The sequence below is a fragment of the Dipodomys merriami genome, unplaced genomic scaffold (genome assembly GCF_024711535.1).
Source record: "Dipodomys merriami isolate MVZ:Mamm:240054 unplaced genomic scaffold, mDipMer1.0.p SCAF_2, whole genome shotgun sequence".
Lineage (NCBI taxonomy): Eukaryota > Metazoa > Chordata > Mammalia > Rodentia > Heteromyidae > Dipodomys > Dipodomys merriami.
This window is the reverse complement of record NW_027203381.1, coordinates 8,547,159-8,574,052: the sequence shown is the minus strand read 5'-3', so window position 1 is coordinate 8,574,052 and position 26,894 is coordinate 8,547,159. Positions and strand designations below refer to the sequence as shown.

Below are 26,894 nucleotides of genomic sequence, written 5' to 3'. Positions count from 1 at the left end.
GTCGTTATGCAAGAACCTGGTCCAAACCTCAGCACAGGCAGACTCACTTAAATACAAAAGCTCTGTGGGGTTCTATCTGCATCCGCCCCTGCATGCCTGTCTGAGCTTCTAATCAAGAGAGGCTGGACGAGAGGGAGTTCTAGAGAAGGAGCCTTCCAAGCAGTTGGCCAGTGTGTCACCTAAAAAGTTTGAGGCAGATACCACCTCTGCACATTTTTGTTCAAGTTTTGAACTTTAAATGTAAAGAGCTGCCAAGAACGTAATTCCCAATTCATTGTTAATAGTCTGTCAAAGTAACTTATCTTCAAACTGTCTGTGGCAGAACTTGTTTTGTCCAATGTAGTTTATAACCCATCCCATGAAGTAATTAGGATTCCTGATACAGTGCTCCTGTTTTTCCCCGACAGACTTTCAAGGGATTAGGGAGGGCTGGGAAGTTTGAGTTCCTTCATCCTGAATACTGCCCATAGCTGGGGTCCCTTGGAAATGGGGATCCTCCCTGGGTTTTCATTCAGTAGTTGGGAGACCACAACTGGAAGAGAAGAAATTATGGTGCCAGGGGCCATGGAGTCATGGAGTCGAGCATGTTGATTCACTTCTGTGTCTTTGTTTTATCCTGGAGGAGAGACCAATACCTACCTACCTTCCAGGTTGGTAGTGTGCACTCCGGGTTCTATCCAGCAAACCATGAACGAGCAGATATCATGATCAGAGCCTTTTAAACCGACTCAAAGGCAATAGCCTTGGAGGAATGTAGTTTAGGACATCAAGACCCAACTATGGCGAACCTTGGACTTCCTTGCAACAGCATTTTCATGCTCCCAAGCAAGTGGTTGGTTTGGTCATCTTATATTGCTAACTTTAAAATGGAGCCTTCAGCTTGCTCCCCTCCTTTCTTTCCAACCCTTTGTCTTAGGAATAGAGATGCAAGGACATCCAGGTTCTATGGAAGAACCCACCAAACAGCAACAGTAGCTGTATCTCAAGGAATAGACCTCAAGCCCAGCCTGTCCGTCCTAAACCTAACCCGGGTGACGAGTGACCAAGAAACAAAAGGGAGCTCCTTCTACAGCAGGCTCACCACTAAGCCAATCCCTCTGGTGGTCTCCAAGGGCTTCGTTAGAATGGGGTTCTAGAGGGTTCTACTGACTGTTTAGAGGGCTTTCCAAAATCTTGTTAAATGATGAAAAATCATTTACAAACAATTCCAGGGCACAATTGATATCGCACACTGTACTTTATTTTTCTTCACAAAATTAACTGGATAGACAAGGAAAGTTTAATGGCAACGTGACATTTTCCAACAACACAAACAAAGTGCCATTATGTTTAATGGTTGTTAACTGAAGACTCACTTTACTTAACTATGTAAAGTATGCTTAGCATATATATATATATAATCTTTTTGTATGTACAGTGTTGTGGATATCAGCCACCCCTATAAAAAGCATCAATCTTAAAAGCAGCCTGTGAAGGTAAAATTATGAAAATCTTGATGACCAGAGCTTTCAATACAAAATATTTATTGTACACTTATTTATTTAAAAGAAAAATACCTCCAGTAATTCCAAACAAGAACAAAAATTGGTGGAAAACTTGATAGTATTAGAAAAAGAAAACCCACAACTTCCATAGGAAAGTTCCCCCTTACCCAAATTTAATCAGCCATCAATCCTTTCGACGCTACCCTGGGGGGAGAAATTTAATGAAATGAGCTAGCTGCTGGGCCCACTGCCGATTTCCAAAATGAAGACAGGATGTGTGGCATTGCTGAGCAGAGCCGTGGCTCTCACGATGGGTAATAGAACCGGCACTGCTGGCAAGCTGGCCTCCCCACCTTCCAGGCGTGCTTTTTATCTTCTGTACTTAGTTTTGGTGCATGAAAAAAAATAGTGTATTTTTCTAGGGCACCAATTCATGATGAATTGGTGTGGCACCATTCATACTCCATCTGGTTTTCTTTGTGCCCAGTGAGACGCAGATTTCATGGTTGTCCAAAGACTGTAGGATGGAATGATTTGTTGGGTAAGGCCAAGGGATTCCTATGATCATTTACCCAATACCACTTCACAATGTTTAATTTAATTTAAACTTTTTGTGTGTAGATAATAGACATTTAGAAACAGATGTTCCTACCAACTAGAAGATTGTCATTAAATAGCCTTTTGGTTAAAATGGCAAGTTTATTGTTAATATCCATTAGGACATCGCCAGCGGAAACATAATATTGCCTGTTCCTACTAAGCTCGTCTTTGAATTGGGCCAATAGCTCTGGAATCCTAATGCACCACAGAAATGAAAAATGATTTTCACTTGATGCTTAAGGGCCTTCATGAAGACATCATGTTGACTCAATAGAAAGTTCTCAACTCCCAGAGTCCTGGGTTTTCTGAAAACCTCCCCTCCTTGGCCCAATCTTGAGACTATTTTGCTCATTTTCTTCTCCCTCCTACCTTCACAACAACTATCCTTTGTCTCATAGTAATAATAATTTTAAAAAAATATCCTTGAGAGATTCAAACTGAGTTACAATACGGATCTGATTGGAACATTCAATGTGGAATTGTATTTCTTCAAGTGTGTAACCACATCTGTTTGGGCTGCAACAGACACCACAGAATAAGATCAGAATAGAATTTCCACTGACTCCTTAATTTCCTTAGGCTGGTTTATATTTCAAACCCTTTCCTGTGTTTTTTTTTTTCTTTTCTGATAGAGTAGGTATACGTTTCTAACTATAAGTGATAAGAAAGTATAAAAACAGCTACTGCCCTCAGAGTACAATTGGACTTAGACTTGAAGCTCACATTTATGAATTGTTTTAGTTTAATGACAAATAAAGACTGTGTGCGGTTCTGTCCATTTAATAGGTTCTTATGTGAGCGCTGGAGATGTACTGGGACTCCCCCAATAATGTACATTTAATTCTGATTATCACTATCAGATTTATAATGGTTCTTGGATGCCCCCACCCCCACTTCAGGTGTAAGCAATTAGACATTTACCATCAGGGCAGAAATCACCTGTGATACAGGCTACACACGAACAGCAGAGACTAGTGACCTGAGACCACCACGTCGTGTTTTTGAGGCATGTCCTTAATTCGAAATGTAATCTTAATCCAAATCTTAAACCTACAGACATTGTGAGCTCTTGCAGATTCGCTGGGGGAGGGGGAGAGGGGAGGAGGGGCTGTTTCCTTTCCTCCTTCGGGCTGCCCAGGCAGTGAAGCTTCCAGGGCACAGCGAAGTCGTGGAACACAGTTCTTCTTGAGAGCTCGATGAACAACGCTGGATCCCATCTGGGAGGAGCATGTGTGTTCTGTTCTCTTCCGACCTCAGCCAACATGGAGAAGATTCAAAGTATTAAGAACTGACAATCAGGTATGAGTCCCTTCTCAATATGACATTCTCCGGGATGGTTCTCTGTTGCCCGACTGCAAAAGGATTGAGACAATACCAAAAAGAGAAGGGAAAAAAATGGACTAGTGGAGACTTTTATATATATACATTCATTGCTTCTAACATGTTTAACAAGAAGAAAAATGCAACATCCACTACTCTTAGAGCAAGTGCAGCCACAATACTGTTCAGTCCTGGGGTTGGGTGGCTGGGTGCAACTACCCTTAAAATCAGACAACAAAACTTCCAAAGGAAACCAGCCAGAAGTTAGGCCCCATGACTTTTTCTTTTAATATATATACATTTTCAAATACTCTGCATATCCCAGTTTGAACAACAACAACAACAACAAAAGACAAAATGAGCTTTATAGTTAAAAAACAAAACAAAACCGAAGTCCGTGTTCTTCACGTTACTCTGAAAGCAGCTTGGCAGATCCTGCCTCTGTGCCATGTACTGCGACCCGACGCCAGGAAAATGATCCATGCAGGATAGCAGCACAAGGTTTGAAATCCTCTATTCACCATGTTGAGCATGTAAACCTTTCAGAAAATAAGAATTTGCTTACAAAAAGCAGGATCATTCAAAAGGTCTGGCCATTGTTTTCCCTGAGCCCCGCCGGAGCCTCTGCCACTCCGAGGTGGGTTTTCGGCTTTCTCAGGGAACCCCTCGAATTCCAGGAAGGGCTGGGAAAGAAGGCCGCTGGGAAGGGCACTGCGGAAGGAGGGCTCTGGATGCATCTGCTGAAATAAGCCACACCAGAGCAACTCCTGGCAGGGCCCACCGTGATGGCCAGATTTTTGTCCTTTGGCTCTTTCCCATCTGGACTTCCAACTGAATGAACCCCATGGGTTGAGCCAGACATGCATGTCATCCTAGGAAACATGAGTTAAAATGCTGAATTGCCTAGGGACAAGTAAACTGTCAAGAAACAAGGTCAAAGGAACAATAGATACATGACAATGAATAGTCCTGTGGATCCAGAAGTGCACACACAGAGGGCTGCACTGGTTCAGACCCAGAGCTTCAGTGGGGGAGAAATTGAGGTTGCTCAGGTTGCTGAGACTCAGGGCTGATCCCGCCTTAAAAAAATGCTTCTGAAGTATCAAAGACACAAATATCTCTGATGGAAAATTAACATATTTTTCTCTAACAAATAGGGTAGAGGCTATAACTAAATATACTTTTAAAAAAAACTGCTGAGATGCATGTATTTTTTAAAGCAGCTTTTGAAATATCAACCACAGCATTAAACATCAAACATAGTACATTCCCAAGTTAATACAGATAAATGGTATATAATGTGATAATGCCACAAAGTTCTTCCACAAATGTCTCCAGGATGGTTCTAAACTCAAAATCTTTTTTTTTCTCATTTATTAGCCAGAGCTTTCACTTCTTCTGCTACTTCTCTACAACTTTCCACCATTATTATTATTACCTTTTTTTTTTTTTTAAATGCCCCAGGTTGAACATCTAATCCCCACATTCCACACCCAGGACTACTTTTTTCCCCCCTCTCTTCCTCTATCAGGTTTTCAAACAAAACCAACTACAATGACAAGACAATGTTTCCCATGTAATTCCATAGACATAGGTCATTTAATCCATGACACTTCATTTCAACGCTTCCTTTAGGACAGGTGACCAACCCTCTCAAGGTCATCCGAAGCCTTCCCTGAGCCACAAGACAGGCTGAGGGCCGCCGACACGCATGCGCAGAGGCCTAAAGGGCTTGGGCCGTTTCCTCCCCTTCCACCTCAGGTCCCTCTGCTGGGAAAGGAGAGGCATGGAGCCGGCCTCCCTCCCTCCAGTGACGCGTGTCTTCAGAAGACTTGTGTTCCAGGCAGCCAGTGCGGCTGCCTGTGTGAGCAGGCCCATCTGGGGGGCTCCACACCCCCTATTGCTCTTTCTTGACAGTGGAAACTCTGAGCTCGCTCAGCTTCCAGACATTTGGAGACCACACTGCTCTGTTTGAAGCTCTCCCCGGAGGCCGCATCTGCAGATGTGAGTCTCCTGAACGCAGGCACTTGTGGCCGCCTGATGGTCTGGGTGACTCCAGTCCTCCTGATGGCGAAGAAGTCACCAAAACACCCCAACTCCTCCAATCCCGAGGCTTCTGTTTCCTACTCACACAGAGCTAGCATTGGAGGGGACGGGGGACATATGCCAAATATAGGACTATACACAATCAGGGGTTAAGGTACTGGATGATAGCGTATATAAACTGCTAAAATGCTTCTGGGCACAATTGGTAGCTTAAAAAAATACTTTCCTATGGTTTAAGGGCCTTTTTTTTTTTCTTGTTTGTTTCCCTTCCCTGTCCTTCGATAGGGAAGTCTCAGCGGGTACCACGTCCATCTGAAGAAGTTCCCGGGGTGAGTCTGTTCATGGGGTGAGTACCGTGTGCATCCTACGGTCCAGTGCCCGTTCTTCAGGGAAGAATGGCCGCCCCTCTGAGAACCCTGCCTGCCACGGCTCAGCGCCAGGGCCGGTGACTGCAGCCGGGAGAAGAACACCTTCTCCCCGGCCTCGCCTCTGCCATCCCGGAGGGGCCACGGCGGGGCTTCCGCACAGGCTCTTCCGATAGCAGGTGCGTCTGTGCTCAGGGCGCGGCGCCGCAGGGGGAGGTGCACACGCTGGCCTGGCAGTTAGTGATAGGGTTGCCAAGAAAACGGGAGCTGCAATGGGATTGTCTTAAATAAATAAACCTTCTTCTTCTTAGTAATGTAAAAAATAAATGTTATTTCCCTTTGGCAGTAAATAGCTGATTCAACGTTTTGCCTGAAAGCTGTGTGTGTGTGTGTGTGTGTGCGCGCGCGCGTGTGTATGTGTTTTGCTTTCTTTCTAAAGAGACCACAACTGCATTTCTCGGTGTGTCACTGACGCTGCATACTATTTCTACTGCTCTAGTGAACCTTTTGCATATTGGTTGGGGGAAGGCCCGGGACGTCACTTGTGCCCCAGGTAGGCACCCAGGGTGATGCAGGCCCCCACCAGGGCCAAGCTGAGCAGAGTCTTCGGAGACAGCCAGGAGAAGTCAAACAAGGGTCGCACGCTAGGGCCGTACAGCTCCACAAAGGCATCCTGCAGCGGGAGAGCAAAAGAACGCGTGTTAGAGAGGAGAGGGAGCTGGGGACAGACCCAGCCTGAGGCCGGGGACGCTCAGGAGCCAGGCAGAGGAAAGGCAGCAGGCTCTCTGAGACAGTGGTTCAGGGTTCATGCTTTGCATTCATTCAGGGACTATTCACTGGAGAGCCATTTCCATGCCAGGCACGTTAGAGCTAAGGCAGGACATACAACAGTTTAAAACCTAGTAGAGGTGGGCAGAGTCCCATAAAATGAAGACCAGGAGTAAGGGATCAGAAAGCTAAGTGCTCAGAAGAAATGTGAAACAGCAAAGGTCACTGGAAAATAATGGACATTTTGCAATTTTACCTAGCATGGCCCCTCATTAAAAATAGTAAAACACAGCAAAGACAACACCTAGCACGCTTCTTTGTTGAGTGCTTGCTATAGGCCCAGCACAACACCAAGATGCCCAATGTATTATTTTACTTATTCTGCACAGTAATTGTACAAAGTCATTTAACTTGTTCTGAATATGGACACAAACAAGCAACTGGCTTGCTTGTTGCAAAAGGCTTTGTCCATCACAGGGCAGCTGCGAAAGAGGAAGGGCGGATTAGCAAAAGGATTGAAGGACTCTGTTCTGATGAACAGTCAACTGAGTTCACTGCTAGGAAACATTTCGTTTCATTTAGAAATAAGAGCTGGAGCTGGGGCTGCATTATTGAGCTGACTCGAGCAGGTAGGGCTCTGAGTTCAAACCCTCGTACTACCAACACAAACAAAACAAACAAAAGGTAAGAAGTTCTGTAGAATGCATTATGGTGTTATTGTTGACAATGGCAGTTGAAACCTCTGAGCTTCAGAGAGATGAAGAGATAAACATAACAAATGGCAAAGGCAGGATTTGAACCCCAATTCAGAGCAGTTCTGTACCCGGTGGGTGCCCATGCTTAGCGGAAGCAGTTCTGGGAGAGGCTTAGCCTGACCTATATGAGGTCTGGGCCGGCTATGTCGGCCTCTCACAGCTTTCCTGTGGGAAGTCTGGCTGAGCTCAACTGGCCTGAAACTCAGGTTGTGAGACCTGCAGAGCACGGGGCAGGGGCCACGCCACTGCGTGCACTAGGCCTTTGAGAGAAGATGAGGCCTCGGTCGAGCGCTGCAGCGTATCAGGTACGACTGGGTGCACGGTGCTCTGTAGCAAAGCTCCCTGTCTGGCTTGACTCAGATGAACACATCATTAAACGTTCGTTTCCTAGATGCTACGGGAATTACGCTCTTTGTTTGGACCCAATGAGTATTTGCACAATTCTCTGAAAGATTATTGGGCTACATAAATCAGTACATGAATTCCTTTCACTTGATGTGACTTACTCACATCTGAAGAGAGAAACAAGATAGCTACTCCGAGCTTATTCCCAGAAAGCATGAATCAAAATACTCAGTTTAGGGCTGGGAAGGTGGCTCAGTGGTAGAGTGCTTGCCTCGCATGCATGAGGCCCTGGGTTTGATTCCTCAGCACCACAAAAGCAGAAAAAGCCAGAAGTGGTGCTGTGGCAAGTGGTAGAGCACTAGCCTTGAGCTGAAGAGCTGAGGGATAGTGCCAGGCCCAGAGTTCAGGTCCCAGGCCCAGCAAAAAACCAAAACAAAAACAAAAAACAAAACTCAGTTTAATTCAGGAAATAATAATGTGCCCAGACTTAGGGCACTGCCGTGGTGCTGTGGAGAGTAGGTTGTTAACCACGCTCAGTACTTTTGTCTCTCTGGACTTGTATTACAGTAGAGGGGCCAGGTGTGTGTGTTTATCTCTTGGTCTGGCATGGATATATTATAGCGGCTTAGCCAATGTTTGATTAATGATTAATGCTTTCTGAATTGTCACTGGTTTGAATTTGGTCTAACATTTCACCTGAATGCATATTAATCTCTCTGAAATTATTCTCTCTAGATGTAACAACCTTTGGGTCTTTAGAAATGGGCTTAGAGTGAGATGTAGGAATTATTAAGAGAACTTCTAACATCCAGTTGTTTTTCATGAGTGTATAGTCTGATGTCATTCATATATACATTTTTATATATTTATACTTTAACAAGTATCTTCTTTAGGGTGTCTCAAGGCTAGCTATTATAAACACTACTATGATCTTTCTTTACATATAAATTGTTGATTTGTTCTACTGATTTTTAAAATAAACTCCTGGAACTCAGTTGACCATTAATGGACATTGAACCCCATTATCTGAAAGGCCTTGTGTCTAGCTGATGCCGACCTTTACAAAGCAGGTAAGACTCTTCAGCAGCAGCTTTCACAGAGGGTGCTCTCCTTCTCCAGGGATATTTGACAGTGTGCAGAAACATTGGTCCTCATGACTTGGGCAGGGGAGGGGGAGCTGTTCCTGTGTCTATCTAGTGGTAGAGGCCAGTGATGCTGACCAGCATTCTACAATACACGAGGAATCTTCCAGTCCTTCGTACTCTGAGGGCCATGGATAAAAGGGACCACGATTGTGGACTACAGAAGAACAAATGATTGCTCTGTGTGTCAGCAGTCTGCTCACATCCACACTGGGCTGATTTACTGGCCCAGACAAGCAACTGGTCACCTAGTGGGTGCTAGTTCTGCCAGGCCTAGATTAACTTTTTACCAGAAGAGGGCGCAAAGGATTTCTTCTTCATTGTCAAATAACTTGTTAAAAGCATCTAGTGGGGAACCAGTCAGTGGCTCACGCCTGTTATCCTCGCTAATTCAGGAGGCTGAGATATGAGGAACATGATTCCAAGCCAGCCTGGGTAGCAAAGTCTGTGAGATTCATAGCTCCAATTAGCCTCCAAAAAGCTGGAAAAGGAGCTGAGGCTCAAGGGGTGGACCACTAGCCTCAAGCTGAGTTCAAGCCTAGCACTGGCTTGAAGGAGAGTCTGCCTCCTCACCGGTCTCCCAGGTTCACAGACCCAACTGCAGACTTCTAGGAGTCTTCTGCTCTGCATTTCTCTTTGCAGGGAGAGGCAGATGCAGACACCCAGCCAGCTCACTAGCTCAGCCAACGATGACCACGCTCTTCAGAGCACTGCCACTGGGCTGTCTGCAATTAGGACTGGCTTCGAGAGGGTCAAGGCTGGGCCCTGAATCCCTTTAGTCACCAAAGGAGTTCACTGGGGCAAACTTTAAAATGGAGTCCCTGACAATCTCCCAATGAACTCCCTGGTCGGGGAGCCACGGTGGGAAAGTAGAAGGTACAGGGGCGGGGATGGACTCCCGGTTCGCCTGCTTTCCAGTATAGTATGAAAGGAAACCTTTCCAAACATCCCTGCCTCTGAGGAGCTGGAGAATTCCCTCTCGCTGTCTCATTCCCGTACACCAACAACAGAGCTTCTAGTAGATTCCATGAGCCATTTCCCATGAGCAGTATGACCAGCCTCTCTTATGAAGAAAATAACACCAGCTTCTCTTGACCCAAAAAGGGGGCACCAGGTACTGCTGCAGCCCCAGGGGCCCAAGAAAGGCACTGACCACAGAGGAGTCTGGGTGAGCCCTCAGCTCTGGTAGTTTATGAGTTTATAGCCTTGAGCAAAGTCCCCAGGCCCAGATATGGGTTGTATTTACTTCCCCCATACAATTAGAGGTGGCAAAGATTAACATGAGTCATCTGAAGCCATCTGTTGGCCTGGTCCAAAAGGGGAATGAATGAGTGAGGTCCTAATGGCTTGTTCCCTCAGCCTCCTGGGCAGATCAGCTTTACACCTGCTCCCCTGCCCTTCCCCTTACAAGGCTGAGCCTCATCTATCCCCCCACAATAGTGATTCCTCAATTCCCTCAAAGGAGTTATCTTCATTTGTGAAGATGGTGTGTGTGTGTGTGTGGGGTAATTCCTATAGAAATGAGACTTCAAAGGTATATGTTCCATGTCCCAGCTGAAGATAGGAAGTAACAATAAAATGCCCTTCAGGGCTTTATAAATTAGTCAGGTTGTAGACTAGAGGTGATGTTCATTCACAGAAGCCCCAGAGACTGAATCTAGTCCCTAAGCTCTGCCTTTCTGTGATCCAAACGTGCAAAGAAAGCCCCGTGTACCCAGGACTGAACAACCTCTTCCAGAGGGAATCTTCTTGCTTTTTCAAACATCCTGATGAGGGCGATTTCCGAAGTCTGTTTGAACAGCCTGTCACTATTTGTTTAAATTTGAAAGCCGCTTTAAATAAACACTTGCTCATTTTATGTATTAAAAGCAACAAAGAGGGAGAAAGAAAACCTGGGCCTTCTTGTCACATGACCCTGACCAAAATCTCCTGTCTACATATTCAGTGGGTCCTCGCTCATGTCTGGGCTGGCAAGGCTCACCTGCCATGGGGTGTGCCAGGCTCCGGGGAGGGTTCCAGCCACCTTTGCTGAACTCCACTCCAGCAGGAGACAGGCAGGGCCCAGCTCTGCTGTGATGCGACACAACTTCTCTCCACATTGCTCTTTCTGAGGTCACAGATTGTCTCAGACTGTGGGTGGCCCACAAGGCAAACTGGCAACCCCAGGTCCTCAGTGGGAAGTTGGAGGAACTCAGGGAGTCTCCGCCAGGAGTGCACAGAGCCAAGACAAGGCAAGTGTCCTCATCTCTCTGCATTACAACGACTGATTGATTGATCGATCCTGGAACCACTGACATCCCTCCTTGGGTCTGGCCCCCCCATCTCTCCCACACACCCCTGGAGGGAGGCAAGTCACCCTGCAAACGTTCTTTTCTCCACTCAGAACCATTTCAGACACCATTGATTCCAACAAATTTCGTTCCAAAGGAAAGGACATTTTAAAACCCAACAGATCCAAAGGGCAAAAGCAGAGCCTACTAGGTGCTGAGAAGAATGGGGGTGGGTGTTCTAGGATGCTTCTGGCCAGTGTCCCACATAAAAAGAAAGAGAGAAATCCTTTCTGTTTGTTCATGCCTAACCAAAGCCTTCTAATGAGTATTCCTCTCCTTCATAATTGCATTTCTAGTTATTACCTTAGAAAAATAATCAAATGCACAAATGATGGACAGTAACAAGAACTTGGAACCATCTGAAAATATGATTGGCATACCCATACAATTCAATGCTACCCCACTTTATGAAACCAATGCGTAACAATCACAAAAGTAAGTATTCTCCCCAACCTGCTTCCATCTCATGGTGAACCTCAGCTGGAAATCCAGATTTCACTGGAGAAAATAACGGCACTGATACAGCTCAGAGTTCATGGTTCCCAGACCATCTAGCGATTCCTTTCCCTTTACCAGATCTTTTCCAGTTCTTGATTGTTCCAAACAGTCACCCCTTTCCTATTACACAGTTTCCTTGTCTTTCAGCATCCAGCAGCACCCTCTTCCCCTCTGAGCGAACTGTGGCCATTAAGCATGACCAATCATATCACCATCTCCCCTATCCTCTGCTCCTCTCTTCATCCTGATTCCACTACTTTCCATTACTTCTGGAACCTTCCTACATGAACTGCCCCTACTCTCTACTACCATTTTGATCTATTCTTTCTTCTGCCTTTTTATCATGGCATGTAAATGTTCAGTTCTTTAAAATGCTTGCTCTGATGTGTGGTGAGCTACCCAAACCATCTTCTCTCTCTTTCCTCTCTTTAGCTTAAATACTATTCCCATCACGACTGCTGAAGTCTTTATATCCTGCCCTACTCTCAATCTAGCCACCTGATTCCTGTTCTAGTAGTTACTGTCTAAGATGCCTCATCTAAGGCACAATCGACCTGCCAAGCCTGCCTCTCCTCCTGCCTTCACTGTGCTCTTGAGTAAAGCTATACCCTGAGACCACCTCCATGCTTTCCCCTTCCCTACCCCACAGCCAATCATCAGGAAATCCCACTGTCTAGGCTGAGCTGCTCTGAAGCAGACCTTAAATCAAAGATGAAGTGTAAGTGGTTTATTTGGGAGATGATGTCAGAACACTTTTGTGGGGCAGTGGGGGGAGGCAAGACATAAAAGGAAGCAGCCATGGTTACTGTGGTGCATGAAGACTGTGTCTTTCCATGTGTATTTCCCCACTCAGTCATTAGCACTGAGGATGTAAGATCTCGTGAGATTTGTCTGTGGATCCCTAGAGCAAGTGCCTGTCATGTGTTACTTTGGCAAGTGTATATGGAGCTGAAACAAACTGATTTCTTCTGTTACATGGTAGGTTTTCCACACATAATCTAATGAATGATCTTTTTTTTAACTGGGGGAGCATAGAAATGCCAAATAAATGGCCAAACTAAACAAAATCTAGTGTCTGTTGTTTTAGTTGTAGCAGCTTCAAGAGCCCTGGGCCAGTTTACAGGGGCGCCATGCATTTGTGGGCACTAGGTCTCACAGTTAGCCCCTGTGTCTTTCTGGTTTGAAAACTGTGTTACCTGTCCACACTGTAAATCTGTGCCACAGGGAAGGAAGGGCTGAGCAGCATCACTCTCATGCCCTTGACCACCCATTCCCCCGTCGGGGAGACCAGTGTGGTCCTTCAAGCACTAGGAAGACAAACCTTTGAAGCCTGTTGCCTAGAGGTAAAAGCTCAATAATCTGGGACACTGCAAGGGGAAAGCACTCTCCCTGCTATATAAGACAGAGGAGAAGACCAAGGTGAAAGGTAGTTTATGAGCAAGATCAAGAGCAGGTTCCAGACATCCCTACACCTGAAGAGATGCTGCTAGATGGTTCCGACATTGTGGATTTACCAAGAGGATTTAAGACTCATTCCTAACATCATCTGTCTGGTGACACAACCGCCAGGCAAGACAGAGACTCTTGGGAGAAGGAGAAAGAAGGAAGTGGAAGGCAGGAGGGAGAGGCCCACACTTCACAGCAGAGACCAGAGCTCTCCATAGGGACAAGGAAGTGGTAGTTCTCTTGGCACAGAGGCGGCTCTGAGCAAAAAGGGAAGCGGAGCGCACGCGAGGAAGTGAGGAGTTTTTTCTTCTACCTGAATAAAGCAGCTGGTGAGGAAGTGACTCCATTTCCCCCTTCCCATTGGCTGGGCAGGATTTCCTCTGCAGCTACATTGTGCTGAATGAGCCCTGAGGGTTCAGTCTACAGAACTGGCTGGCTGTGGCAGACATATGCTTGCTCCGTCCCCTGTGACTCTTCCTCCTGCACCTTCCCTTTGCTCTGAAAATACTGACTCTGGGTTTGAGAGAAAAGAAAAGGGGAAAAAATAGCCCCCGAGCCTCTAACTGAAGGCCACACAGCTGCCTGGCTCAGAGAGAGAATGCTGGGGTGTGAGAAGTACCACTCTCCTTCCTCCTGCTTGAAAGATCAGCTCCACAAGGCCATTCCCAGTGCATGAGAGCCAATCTTGGAGGAAATCTGGGCCCAGGGAGAGAGGTTCTTTGAACCTAAGGCAGAATATATACAATGAAATCTAATCTAAGCACTACTGGGATGTAACTAGAAACCTGCTAGACAAATGGCAGAAGATGAAAAAACGGAAACAAAACAAAAACAAACGTTGCCCCCTGCCTACCACCAGTTGGTTCAGGGCAGTGTTGGTATATTTTGCTATGCAAATTTAGCTGAAGATGCAAATGAGGCAGCTGAAGATGCAAATAAGGCAATGGTTGAGATTGGACGAGCTCAAAAAGCTGCTTCCTTTCTTGAGCAGGACACAGTTTGAAAAGAATGTGCCAAAGTGGCTTTGATGTTCCAGAGAATCTTCAGCCACAAGGGTAGGCCAAAGGAGGTCTGGCTGTGTCCAGCTGCTAAAGGAGACCCGAGTCCAGAGTTAGCCACTCCCTAGGACAGAATCTCATAAAACTATTTGGCCTACTCACCCTGCAGGGCGATGCTGTCTGCAGAGAAGCAGAGACACAAACTCTACCCAACGTATCAGTATCAGCTATGCAAATATCGCATGGGGGGCGAGGCGGGTGACGGGGGAGTGAAAGGCGTGGCTAAACAGCCACCTGCAGGCACCATGTCCACTGTCCAATGAGATGCAATTAATCCAGTACTTCAAAAGGCATACAAAAAATGCATTCATTAAAAAAAGGCATTACAATGTGTTGACAGTTACACTTTTCTGGGTAATAAGTCATAACAATAGCAACTGCAAGCCCATTCTATATCAGTCTCTGAAAGCTCATCCTCAGTTTGCTTATTCATGTTGCCACCAATCCTATTTTTGCAAGGTCCTGGGGACTCTCAAAGATAAATAGGGCATGGGTCTTCTTGTTCTATCATAATTGCTTTGGGGTCCAATATTTCACAGTTGATTTTCCCATTCGTGTTTTTATTGTGTTTTAATTTACAAATCTGTATGCAAATTAGCCTTTATACTTTCATACATATAGATTACAATTTTAAAATCATAATTCCCACCACCACTCATTACCATTTCTTGTTGTTCTTCTTATTTGTACTCGTATACTGGTTTCTTTCCTTTTCCTAAATAGTTCCCTTCCATACCATTAAAAAATCTAGATTCTGCATATTAAAATATGTAATTTTTGTCTCAGCCTGGCTTATTTCAGATGAAGGTGGATCTATAGTTCTATTTTCCTGAAAATGACACAATTTCCTTATCGTTGAATAAAACTTGATTGTATACATGTACCATGTTTTCTTTATTCTTTAATATGACAAGATTAATTAACAGGTTTAGCTGACAGGCAACGAATGCTATCAGACTGAAGAGTCCTCTGGTTGAACATCATTATCTTTTAGGTACAAAAGGATCATTGTCTGCAAATAGGGATAATTTTTCATTCTTTCTCTATCTTTTTTAATTTTTTTCTTGCCTTATTACTATGGCTAAGAACAAGAGCTCTATTTAAGTAAGAATAAAAAGGGTGGACTCCCTTGACTCATTGCTGATTTTGAAGCAAAGCTTTTTGTTTTTCCCCTAAAATGTGTAAAGCTTTACAATATATATCCTTAATTATGTCAAGGTGTGTTCTCTTCTGTTCTTAGCTTCCCTGTGGCTTTTTATCATAAAAGGATGTTGATTTTTGCCAAAGGTCGTTTCTGCATGTATTGAAATGGCCAAGGTTATTTTCCTTGAATGGATTTATGTGCTGTATAATGCTTACTGACTTATGTTGAGCCTGCCCGCATCCCTGGAAGGAAATCAGTTTTATCCTGGTGTATGAGCGTTTAAATGTGCTGTTGAATTCAGTTTGCAAGGATTTTATTGAGAATGTTTGTGTCCATTTTCATCAAATAAATGGGCCTACATTTTTATGTTTTGTGTGTGTCCTTATCAGGTTTTGATATTAGGGTAATACTTAAACTGAGTTTAAAAACATTTCTCCCTTTTCTATTTTATGAAATAATTTGAGGAACATTGGGGTTAGTTCTTTAAAAGTCTGGTAGAATTTAGCAGTGAATTCATCTGGTCCTGGTTTTTCTTTGTTGGAAGGTTCTAACTCTTTCAGTCTTGTTGCTCATTATAGATCTGTGTAGGTTATTATATCCTCTTGATTTATTTTTGGTAGGTCATATCTAGAAACTTACCCATTTCTTTTAGATTTTTTTCAATTCATTAGAATATGTTATCAAAATATTCCCTAATGGTCTCCTGTATTTCATTGCTATCTGTCATAAATATATGTTTGCTCATCTCTAATTTTGTCTCTTTCCCCCACCCCCCAGTACTATTGCTTTAACTCAAGGCCTGGGGGCTGTCCCTTAGCGTTTGCTCAAGGCTAGCACTCTACCCCTTAAGCCACAGCTCCATTTGATCTAATTTTATTAATATGGGCCCTCTCTTTTTGTTGTTGTTAACTCAAGGTTTATATTGCTTATTTTTCCAAAGAATCACATCTTTGTTTCATTTATTTTTATAATGTCCTTTTAGTCTCTTGTTCATTAATTTCTGTTCTAATCTACTATTTCTTCACATCTACTGATTCGGGATTTGGCTTGTTCTTGTTTTCTAAGAGCTTGCAGCATATGTTTAGCTCTTTGTTTTAAACTCCTGTTTTTTGTTTTTTGTTAAAGTGTAGTCATTCATAGTTCTACATTCCTTCTTAGAAGTACCTTTGCTGCTAGTTTACCTTTACTGATGGTCTGTATTTTAATTTTTATTTGATGCTAGGAATTTTAAATTTTTCAGGGAATTTTACTCCCCAATTTCTTCAGTGACTCACTGATAACTCACAAATGTATCATTCCATCTCCATGTGTTTGTATGTTTTCTCTTGCTATTGATATAACTCTCCTAACTCCATTACAATCTGATAAGATACAAAAAATACTAGCATATTTTTGTATTTGTTAAGACTTGCTTTATGTCCTAAAATATGATCAATTTTAGAGTAAGTGTTCTGAACCACTGGGAAGAATCTGTGTTCTGCAGTTGTTGAGTGGAGTATTTCGTATTTATTAGATAAGCCCAGTTGATCTGTGGTTTAGTTTAACTATGAACTTTCTTTTGTTCTTTCTTTTTGATTTGGATAATCTATTGATGAGAACGGGATATTGAAACCACATACTACTATTATATCTGGACCTATCTGCCCCTTATGTCCAGTAGTGCTTGGTTTACGAAACTGGATACACTGATGTTCAGTGCACATATATTTAAAATCATTATATCTTCCTGATGGGTTGTTTGCCACTAATATGCAGTGACCTTCTTATCCCTTCTGAATAATTCTGGCTTGAAGTCTACTTTGTCAAATATGAATATGGCTACTCTTACTTGCTTTCAGTTTCCATTTTCTTGAAATCTTGTCTTCCATCCTTTCATTTTCAGTCTATGTGTGTGTGTTTGCTAGTGAGAGGAGTTTCTCATAGACAACAAGCAGTTGGATCAGGTTTTGAAATCCATTTTTAACCACTCTTCATTTTTCAAGTGGAGACTTAAGACCGTTTATATTTAGGGTTATTATTAAGAACATTTGTACAAGTCATGTAGACTTGGTTTTGCCTATTGCTTGTGTTTATAAATAGAGATTCGGACATCTCTGCTTATAAAGGGTAGATAACTCTTGCAGTTTTACCGAGGAGTTGTTTTAGTGAGCATCTTTCTCTTGACAACTCAGTCTCAGTACCACTCAGAGAGGAGAAGATAAGTGATCATAACAGTAACACCACCAAAAGAAACCAGATATACAAATGCAACTAAAATGAGCTAAAACCAATTGCTATACCATGACTAACCACAGAAAAGACAATGACAAAAATAATACAGAATTAACTATAAAGTTATGAAATAAGGGAAAAATAATCATCATAAATGAATGAAATAAAGGGCATGGAAACTTAGAAAAGAAAAAAAGCAAGTTTAAATAAAAATAAAACCACAATAATATGTAAATAAAATTAGATAAAGAAAAGAAAAGGAATAAAAATAGAAGATAGAAAAGAAAATACAAATAAATGCTGGAAAATACAGTTAAAAGAAAACAGTATGACAATGAGAAAACTAGAGACTTTTCCCCCCGGATCTTTTCATGTGGAATCTGCCAGGTGGGGACTGGGTACTGATTCATCTCTAGGTAAGTTCCTGCTATTCAGCTTGGTACTGTCACACAGTAGTTTTAACAAACAGGAGCGTTTTCAAAGTCTGTTCAAAGCGCTTATATGTCTAAGCACATTTACCCTGTGGGAGAGAGGCCTGGTCAGGAAAGAATAGCTCGCTGCTAAAGAGGGCTTTCTGTTTTTTTAGGATCTCACACTCACAGGTCTCAGAAACCTACCTGCCAATACTTTGGCTTTAGAACACAGTGTCTCCATTTTTCTGCCTTACCTTCCTCATTCCAAAGCCTTCTTTTTGGCTAGAGTTGCATTTTTGGCACCCAGACCTTTCTTGTTTTGGGTTTGGTGCATCTTCTTATTTGTGGGAGAATGTTAGTTTTTGTAGAATAGGGAAATATATCAAACTTACACAAAAAACTTTACATATCATACTCAATGATATAAAGGTAACTAGCCCAATTTTGAAACAAAGGATTTAAACAGACATTTTACTAAATGGCATATCAACAGTCACGTTATTTTCATGAAAGGATGCTCTAGATCATTAATCACAAGAGAAATGCAAATCAAAACCTAGTAAGGTATTATTTCAGACTATGAGCAAGGATATAATTTTACAAAATAGACAATAATAGGTATTGGTGAGGATGAAGAGCAACTGGATACCTTGCACACTGGTGGGAAATATAAGAAGTGCAGCTATGAAAAACAGTTTGGTGGTTCCTCAGAAAGTTGAGTTACTATGTAACCCGGCCATTTAACCCCTGGCATATGTTCCCCAAGTAACTGAAAAAATGTAAGATCTTCCCAAATTTGTACATGAACATTCATAGCAGCATTATCTTAATAGCTGAAAAGTGAAAATGACCCAAATAACCATTAACTGAAAAGAGACAACAAAATGTGTCATGACTATCCAAGGAGCTCCAGTGTTCAGCCAGTTAAAGGAATTATCGTACAACATGAGTGAAACTTGAAGATACCATGCTAAATAAAAGAAGCCAGATACAAAAATCCAAAGTGATTCCACTAACATGAGATGTCTACAACAGGCAAGTGCATAGAGACAGGAAGCACATTAGTGGTTTCCAGGGGTGCGGAGAGAGGAAGGAACAAGTGACTGAGAATGGGTTCAGGGATATTATTGGAGTGATGGTTGCATAATCCTGTAAATACTCTAGAAAAATAATGAATTGATCACTTGAAATGGAATTTCATGAAATGTGAACTGGACCTTGATTTACAATCCTCCTAATTTCTTGCATTCTAAGAAGAGGCGAATAGATTAGTTTCTATTTATGGAGACTCAAAGTATAATCTTGTTCTGTAGTCTTGTTTATGAGTGTATGAGTACATGGGACTTCTTTGGTTAAAAGCTTTGTGCCACCATCAGCCTCAAAAACAAACAAAAAATGCAGGTGGTGGCATGGTGGGGGTTGAAGTGTTTATCTGGATGGGAAGTTAAGATGGCCAGGCATCTCTCTTTATGGGGAACTCACTTTCCCTATGGGTCTTAGATTTTCTTCATCTAAAACTGTTCCCACACCTGGGCTTACTTACACTGCTAGTGATGTGGTTTCTTTTTTCTCTCGTCTTTTTGAGCATCCTTGGGATGTGATTGGGATGTGGTAGACCATGTCAGAATCTGTGTTACCAGAACCACTTCAGATGACATATCTCCGTGTTCCCCGCGGAGTGGCCCATCTTTGCATACTCTGCTTCCATCTTCTTTTGGGGCTCAGGCTACTTCCTTGGGTCTTTGAGTCAAGAGTCCCTCCTCTCCCCAATATGGTAGCTATGTGGCCTCTGTTTCTAAACTCTTTGCTTTTATAAGCATAAGCCAGGTACTTAGTCCCACAGGCTCTTCTTCAGCCTCCCCACAGTGTTTCCAGAGAGCCCTATCACTAATGCTATTTTTTTTTTCAAGAGATAGGTCTCACTTTGTTATCCCAGACTGGTCTTAAACTCCAGGGCTCAAGGCTTTGCCTCTCCAGTAGTTGGGAGCTATAGCATGTATCACCATGGATAGTCCTCACTGCCAATTCTAATTACATCTGGGGAAGCCACTAGCTCACAATGGGAAGTGTGAGGTTTATCCTCAATAGCAAACAGGATGCCCCAGTGCCTGATAGGGACAGGGGGTTCTACATGCACATTCCCATCAGGATAGATCTTCTAACTGCCTTTCCTGGGACCAGGAGCGACACCTGGGGTTATTCTCCTGGCCTCTCACCACTAACCATGCCTGTATGTGAGCATGCATGTGAGCACTGTGGTCCCCACTGGACACAGTGTGGTAGGTGACCATGCTCCCCTTGGAGGTTTTTATTTGGGGCAGACATGCAGTGCCTCACTCTGCCTTCCATGTGGCCTGTGGACTTATGGTATGGCCAGGCTGCCGCTGCAAGAGTTAATTCATGAAAATATGCCAAAAATGGGAACTGAAAGCAGATGCTTGTTAAGTTCTGCAGCTTGGCCTAATTGTTGTCATCAGGATACACTGCTGGAGGCTGGGGGGGGGGGGTCTCCATTGATTAAACGCAGAGGACCAGGGTTGGGGGCTGAATATTTGATTCTCACTTGTTTAAATCAGCAAGTGTTGACTGAGGGAAGCGGGGTGGAGTACGAGGACCCCACATTTCCTAATAGGCACTTGCTGAAAATGGGTTCAGCCCTGGCGGGGCCACATGCTGTAGTGAAAAGAACAACGCAGAAGGCATTGGGGGTGGGCAGATGGCACCTGTGGCTTGCTGAGCACTGGCAGCTTCCAGCCAGGCCTTGTTTGACACGTGCTTTTCAGGAATGGTTAAGAAATAAGCCTGGGTGCCTTTTCTGGAAACTTCACACTGCATTCATTCCAGAGCTTTTGCCTTGATGACCGACCACAGACTCAGCATCTGCAAGAGACTGTATTTGCCCCCAGGGGTGAGGGCCCTGTTGTTCGTGGTCTGGGGCAAGGAAGTCACATATGTTATTAAAATGCACAGGCTGCTAACATCCCACCCTGGAGTACTCCAAGAAGACATGCCTCACCCTGTTTCCAACTCCCCTGTTCTGCAGCTCTGCGTACCAGTTATTCTGTGAAGATCAAAATGATCATCTTGGAATAGTCGGGTGGGAAAAGTCTCCTAGGCTCACCAGGGGCCAGCCAGCAGTAAGAGAAGAGCAATTCCGTGCTCTGTGCTCTGGTGCTGAACCCAGTGTGCTCCACGTGGGCGTGCTGACGGAATCTGCTTTCACTTTGTAGTTTATGATTTAGCTCGGATCACCTGGAAAGACTCAACATGAATAGAACCAGATGCCTTTTAAGACACACTGCCTGGCTCTTTGACAACCCTCTTCCTTCCTCATCAGACAGTCTTCCTGTGCCCAGAAAGGACACTAAACCACTTTATCACAAGGAAAACGTAAAGTCTCTGACAATGGTAACAGCTGTATAACTGGGACGAGGGAATGCTGAGCAAGGTCAAGGCTGTAGTTCTGGATTCAGGCTCATTAACGCACGGGCCAAAGGATATGCCAGACTGGTCTTCCACCCGAAGAGAAGCTCAGGGAGGCGCATCTCTGGCAGTGTGTGTTCTGTTACCAGAACGATATGATCATATATGCAGAGGAAGAGAAAAAGAGTGGAGGGAGGGAGAGAGGGGAAGGGAGAGAGAGATTGAAGGAGAGAGGGAGGGAGATTGAGAGAGAAGGGGAAATAAGTAGAGAGGTAGAGAGGAACAAAGGAAAGAGAGGAAAAGAGAGGGGGGATCATGGATGAGCTTTAAATCAGAGGAAGGGCTGAAGTATCTTCCATGAGCTCACTCACCCTCCAGGGTGACAGCTAGAGCTGGCTGACCTGACACACAGTTCTGCACAAAGCAGGCCTGCTGTGGACATGAGCAAGGTCAGGAGCGTGGACGAGTCTACCTCCCAGTGCCCCGGGTGTCATCAGCAATGGGGTCTTTGAATGAGAGGAGCCGTACTCCTGGGAACACGACTGCCAAAGGCGCTGGTGCTGCCAGTCACGCGCTCACTGAGTGGGCTGCACACACGGGGCAGCTCACAGTGTAAAGTCTGTGAGACCCAGTGGCAGAAAGCACTCGTGTGCCTGGACTGGAAATGGACGGACTTGAATCATGCCACTGAGCCTTTGCATGCTGATTATTCCTCAGGCAAAGGGGGGCAGGAATGGAACTTCCTGGATTCGAGGGATAAGTGGGGTAGTGCTCATGTCTTGGAGCACTGAATGCTAGACTGTTGCAAGCCAAATTCAATGAAACAACTAGTGTCTGTGCATGGCCTTGTGCTAGCTGCATGGCTCTGTATGCCAGAGAGCCGTGCAAGGATGTCACCTTGGTTACCCAAAGCAGCTCCTCCATAGTTAAAAGCTGTCACAACTGGATGACTCAGAGATGTTCACCATGAAGGCCCTAAGAAGTTCGGATGTGAGAAGGCTTCCAGAAGGACATTAGGTTTAGGAAATTGCCATTTCCACAACCCTTCAGCCAGTCTGGGATCCACGTACAATGTGCTTTCCAGTCGAATCAGTACCAACTTTGGGGCTCTTCCTAGCACAGGGTGAGACTTGAATCACACGGGCTCTTTGTTTCTCTCACTTTGGTCTATCCAGTAAACACAGTTAGACTCAAACCATCTAAGCTCTTTAGTAGAAATCGTACCAGAAGTAGTTCTGGTCATCTACTAAATCTGAGATGCAAAGCAAAGGAACTGACTGCTGTGGTGAATCCCATTAGGTAACTTTGACGAAAGACAGAAGAGATTTGTCGTCAGAGAGGTCCTAACACTTATCCAAAGTCACACAAGCTCACAGTAGCAAGGAGGAGAGTTGAATCTAAGGCTGCTCAATTTCTAGACACATCCTTTGCCAGTACTCTGTGCTTCGGGTGGAAGCAGAAAAAGGTACAAGATAACAGTCTTTGAGGAGATAAGCCATGAAAAGGAGAAGTTATACTGGGAGTGCCTGGGAGTGACAGGAAAGGCTGAATGGGGCTGGGAAACAGAAGGTTGGATAGGAGTTGTGCCCTAGGCAACTGGAATAGAATAGGAAAGCTGAAGCTGGCATTTCAGGGCATGAAATTAACATGAGGCTTGAAATTATCCTAGGGAAGGTCCCAGGGTAAGCTGGTGTCTCATCAGGGGTGAATCAGTCCACAAGGCTGAATTCTCAAAAAGACCCTGTGGCCATGAGAAACCACAGGTCACAGGACCACCCCGCACTCCTGCCCTAGACGCACTGGACAACTGGATCCCACGGGAATGAGCACAGCGCCCTGCGTCCCCCTCAGTCTGTGGTCTGTCCTGTCTCAGCTTGCTGCATGCCTCACCTTGAGTGTTGGAAAACACTGGGCAAATAAAGCTTGCGGTCCTGAAGGAGAAATTCTTTCAAAGTACTTCAGGGAAAGCTGTCCCATTCACAAGGATGCTTTACAGGGCATTCTGGAATGTGAAAGAGCAAAGAACAAATCCAACCTAAAACTGATTCAGGATATTGAAACATGCCAAGCAATGGTGGCCCATGCCTGTCATCCTCCGTGTTACTCAGGAGGCTGAGGTAGGATGATCGCAGTTCAAAGCCAGCCTGGGCAGAAAAAGACTGTGGGGACTCTTATGTCTAATTAATCATTAAGAAGCTGGAAAGGGAGCCGTGGTTCAAGTGGCAGAGTGCCAGCTGTAAATGGAAAAAGCTAAGTGACAGTGCCCAGCCTTTGAATGAAGAAAATATTTCATAAAATAATATGAAAATAGGTGGCCAGGAGTCTCTGAAGTAACCATTGGATTTTAGCCCTTTCGGGGGCTCAGCTCAGCTGGTTCTGAGATCAGGACCAACTCGCACAGCCCAGACACAGGAGATGAGCGAGGCATTCCGCAATGCTCAGCTACAGTCCTGCTGATGGGACCTCCCAGCCACCCAGCCGTCCTCTAGATGTCCCTCGGCCTTCCTCAGGACTAGAAGCATGCTGGTTCTCTGCTGAACACCTCATTATTTTACCAAGGTAAAGACCTGCCCACAGAGGCCAACAGAGCTCCTGGGGCATTCCACGAGTCCCCGCTCCCGCTCCCTGAGTGCTTCATCTTTTAATGTCAGGTTTGTTTCTGGAAGGCTGGAAGTTTAACACTGTTACAGTCAGATTCAACAAGTCAGGCGTACTTTCTCTTAGCATTTCAGGAGGTACACACAACAGAGAAAGCGTTCAGTGCAATCTCTCTAGAACACCCAGCGAAGGATGATCAAATGGAAGCAGTATTGCAATCTACTTCACACACCAAACAGGCAACGACAGGCACAGCCAGGTGTGGGGCCCACAGAAAGGCTGATGAGGCTTCTCTGGCCTCCACCTAACTCAGACAACATGCATCCGTGACATCCCCAACCGAGTCCCCCACGCAAATCCCTTCCTTGTGTTCCCCTTGACCTTTGTCTTTCGTATTATATTTGATCATTCCTTCCTGGCCTTGCATTTTATCAGCTAAAGGTCATCCTGTAGTCCAGATTTTTTACCCCCTCTTGTTCTGCAGCTGCCTGTCTTATTCCAGAATAGGCTTGCTCTGAGTTTTCTGGGAGACAGACGCTCTCCAATTCCTTGGTCATGCAAAACAGTGAAGAGGCACTGAGCAGAATGAGGGGGAAGCCCTGTGGTCCCCAGCCATGCCTGATCCCTGCTTCGGGGACCTTGGTCTATCTCCTGGTAAGAGGACCCTGCTGGTGATGGGGGAAGGGTCATGTGATGTATGTCATGGAGGTCGCGTTGGTATCATGTGACCAGGGAAGTCTGACAAGAGCCAGGCCTGTGATCCAGGCTGAAGGCAGTCAGATGCTTGTTCTACAAACTTCTTTAACCCTTGCAGGGTTAAATACTGGTGTTGTCCTTATGGGACAACTGAAGAGGGATTTGTGCTGGATAAAGGAATGTAATGAAAGTGTCTCAGTCTCGTGTTTTCCTTGTGTGTTTTCACCTCTGCCAAATTCCTGAAATTCTTAAGTCTTACGATTTTATGTGCTTTTCATTTCCGTGTGAGCCCCGCACATCACTGAAATGTCTTTGGAAGTCATCTTTAATCTACTGAAACACCCTGGAAAACTTGGGATGGGGGAATAGGGAAGGTTAGGGTGTTTCTGCACTCACACCTGGAGAGTTTTATAAGATATTTGCCTCCCAGGCATAAGTTAATGGTTGACGGATTACAGATTCAATCATGAATGTTTTAGTAACTTGGTATATCCCTTGGAAAAGGGAATTTTATTAAGGGCTATTCTAAATATTTAGAAAAATTTTATAACGTTACCACCATTATGTCGATAATACCATTTGGTGGGAAAGCAAGAATGCCAAGATTGGCAATGGAACACACTCATTTAAAGGCACAAGTGTGAGCAGTGCTGTATGTCCAGTGCAGAAGCTCATCACATTACCGCAGACAGTAACAACCTAAGAGACCTTTACACCCTGTTATATCACAGTCTACACAATGGCAAATTTCGAGTCTGAGTGCCAATCATGGCTTTGTCTCTGGTCTTGGACTTGCTCTCCAGGGACTCACCTCTCTGGATTTTCAAAGCCTCATTTTCTAAAGCAAAGAGGATAGCTCATGGCTATGGAAAGCCTGTCAAGAGCCTATGACACTGTCGTGTCTACTTCAGGGACTCTGGGTTTGAAGATGTCCGACCATCCCAAGCAGCGAGGATGAAAAGGGTCGAGTGAACTGGACACCACCAAACCCTTTGCGTTCTCATTAAATACCACAGAGTCGCCATCATCTAAGATGGGGTGAGAACAGAGGTGTGCATCCTGGAGGTGGTTTTACTAGGCAGTCCTGGGGTGACCAGCAGCCAGGAAGGTGCTGAGTTCCCAGACACCAACAGAAACACGTGCCCACACCACGTGCCCACACCATGAAGGCACCAGAAATCTGAATCCCAGCAGGGTTTCCAGAGTCCCAACAATCTATTTCTGATGAAGAATCTACACAGTAGCTGTTCTGGTCGCTGTTCAAAGGGAATGACAGCTATTTCAGTAATATTGACTAGAGCTGATGACAATGAAAGGATGCCTTCATGAGATGTGTCCCACTTACTTGCCATAAATAATACTCATTGCCAGTAACTCTTGAGGATGGGTTAATCCATCAAGCAGAGACGCTAGATGGTTTTCCTCCCTGATCCTCAGGATTCCTGTGGTATTCCTTTGATTTGACTTGATTTAATGCTTTCATCTATCCAGGAGGTAGCTCTTATATTTCCTAGAGAACTCCACTAAACTTTTCCATCCCGAAGTCTTTTTTTCTCAGGTTGTCCATTCTCCATACCTGGCCTGACCTTCAAAATTACAGAGATGATCCATCAGGTGTTTAGGGAGGTTTTCAGACTGCAGATTTCTTCTGCAAGCTTCAAAAGATTGCTGACCAGCCTTTTCTTCCTCCCACCCCAAGATAATGCAAAACTAGTTTGAATCTACTACCTAACTTCAGCATGTCTGAAGAACGATGGAAGTTTTTTTTTTCCTTGTTCAGAATCAAATGAGAGAAATTATTTGCGCTCTCTCTCTCTCTCTCTCTCTCTCTCTCTCTCTCTCTCTCTCTCTCTCTCTCTCTCTCTCTCTCTCTCCTTCTCTCTCCATTTTTATTGACAGCATTCTTTCTTTTTCCTTTTAGCTGGATGATGTATACTTTTGACACCGAGAAAAAAAGTGTCAGTGATGTGCAAGTCATAATAAAATGTTAAACTGCAACTACACAGGAGAGGAAATGGTATAATTTTGAGTATGACACGCCCAGAGGGAACTCTAATTTTAAAAATTACCAATACCATAGAATGAGCTGAGAATGTAAGAGAAGTTTGTTATTTTAAAAATTCGTTTAATTCTTAGTCATTCTGGTTTTTGGATTTTTATCCTCTTTTTGATGTTGTGTTTTGTTGGGTTTTTTTCTTTTTTAAGACCAAAACTTGGCATTTGGTGTTAGGTAAGGAGCAAGCTTCTCAATG

At 44.3% G+C, this 26,894-nt stretch overlaps 1 protein-coding gene across 1 annotated transcript in view; it reads right to left on the bottom strand.

Annotated features, from left to right (window-relative positions):
- Nucleotides 1-1,222: 1,222 nt before the first annotated feature.
- Bcl2 (BCL2 apoptosis regulator) overlaps nt 1,223-26,894 on the bottom strand; it is a 167,242-nt gene continuing 141,570 nt past the window's right edge. Inside the window, exon 2 of the mRNA XM_070028993.1 lies at nt 1,223-6,488. Coding sequence (XP_069885094.1) covers nt 6,354-6,488 — 135 coding nt within the window. The 3' untranslated portion in view covers nt 1,223-6,353. The remainder of the gene's footprint in view (nt 6,489-26,894) is intronic.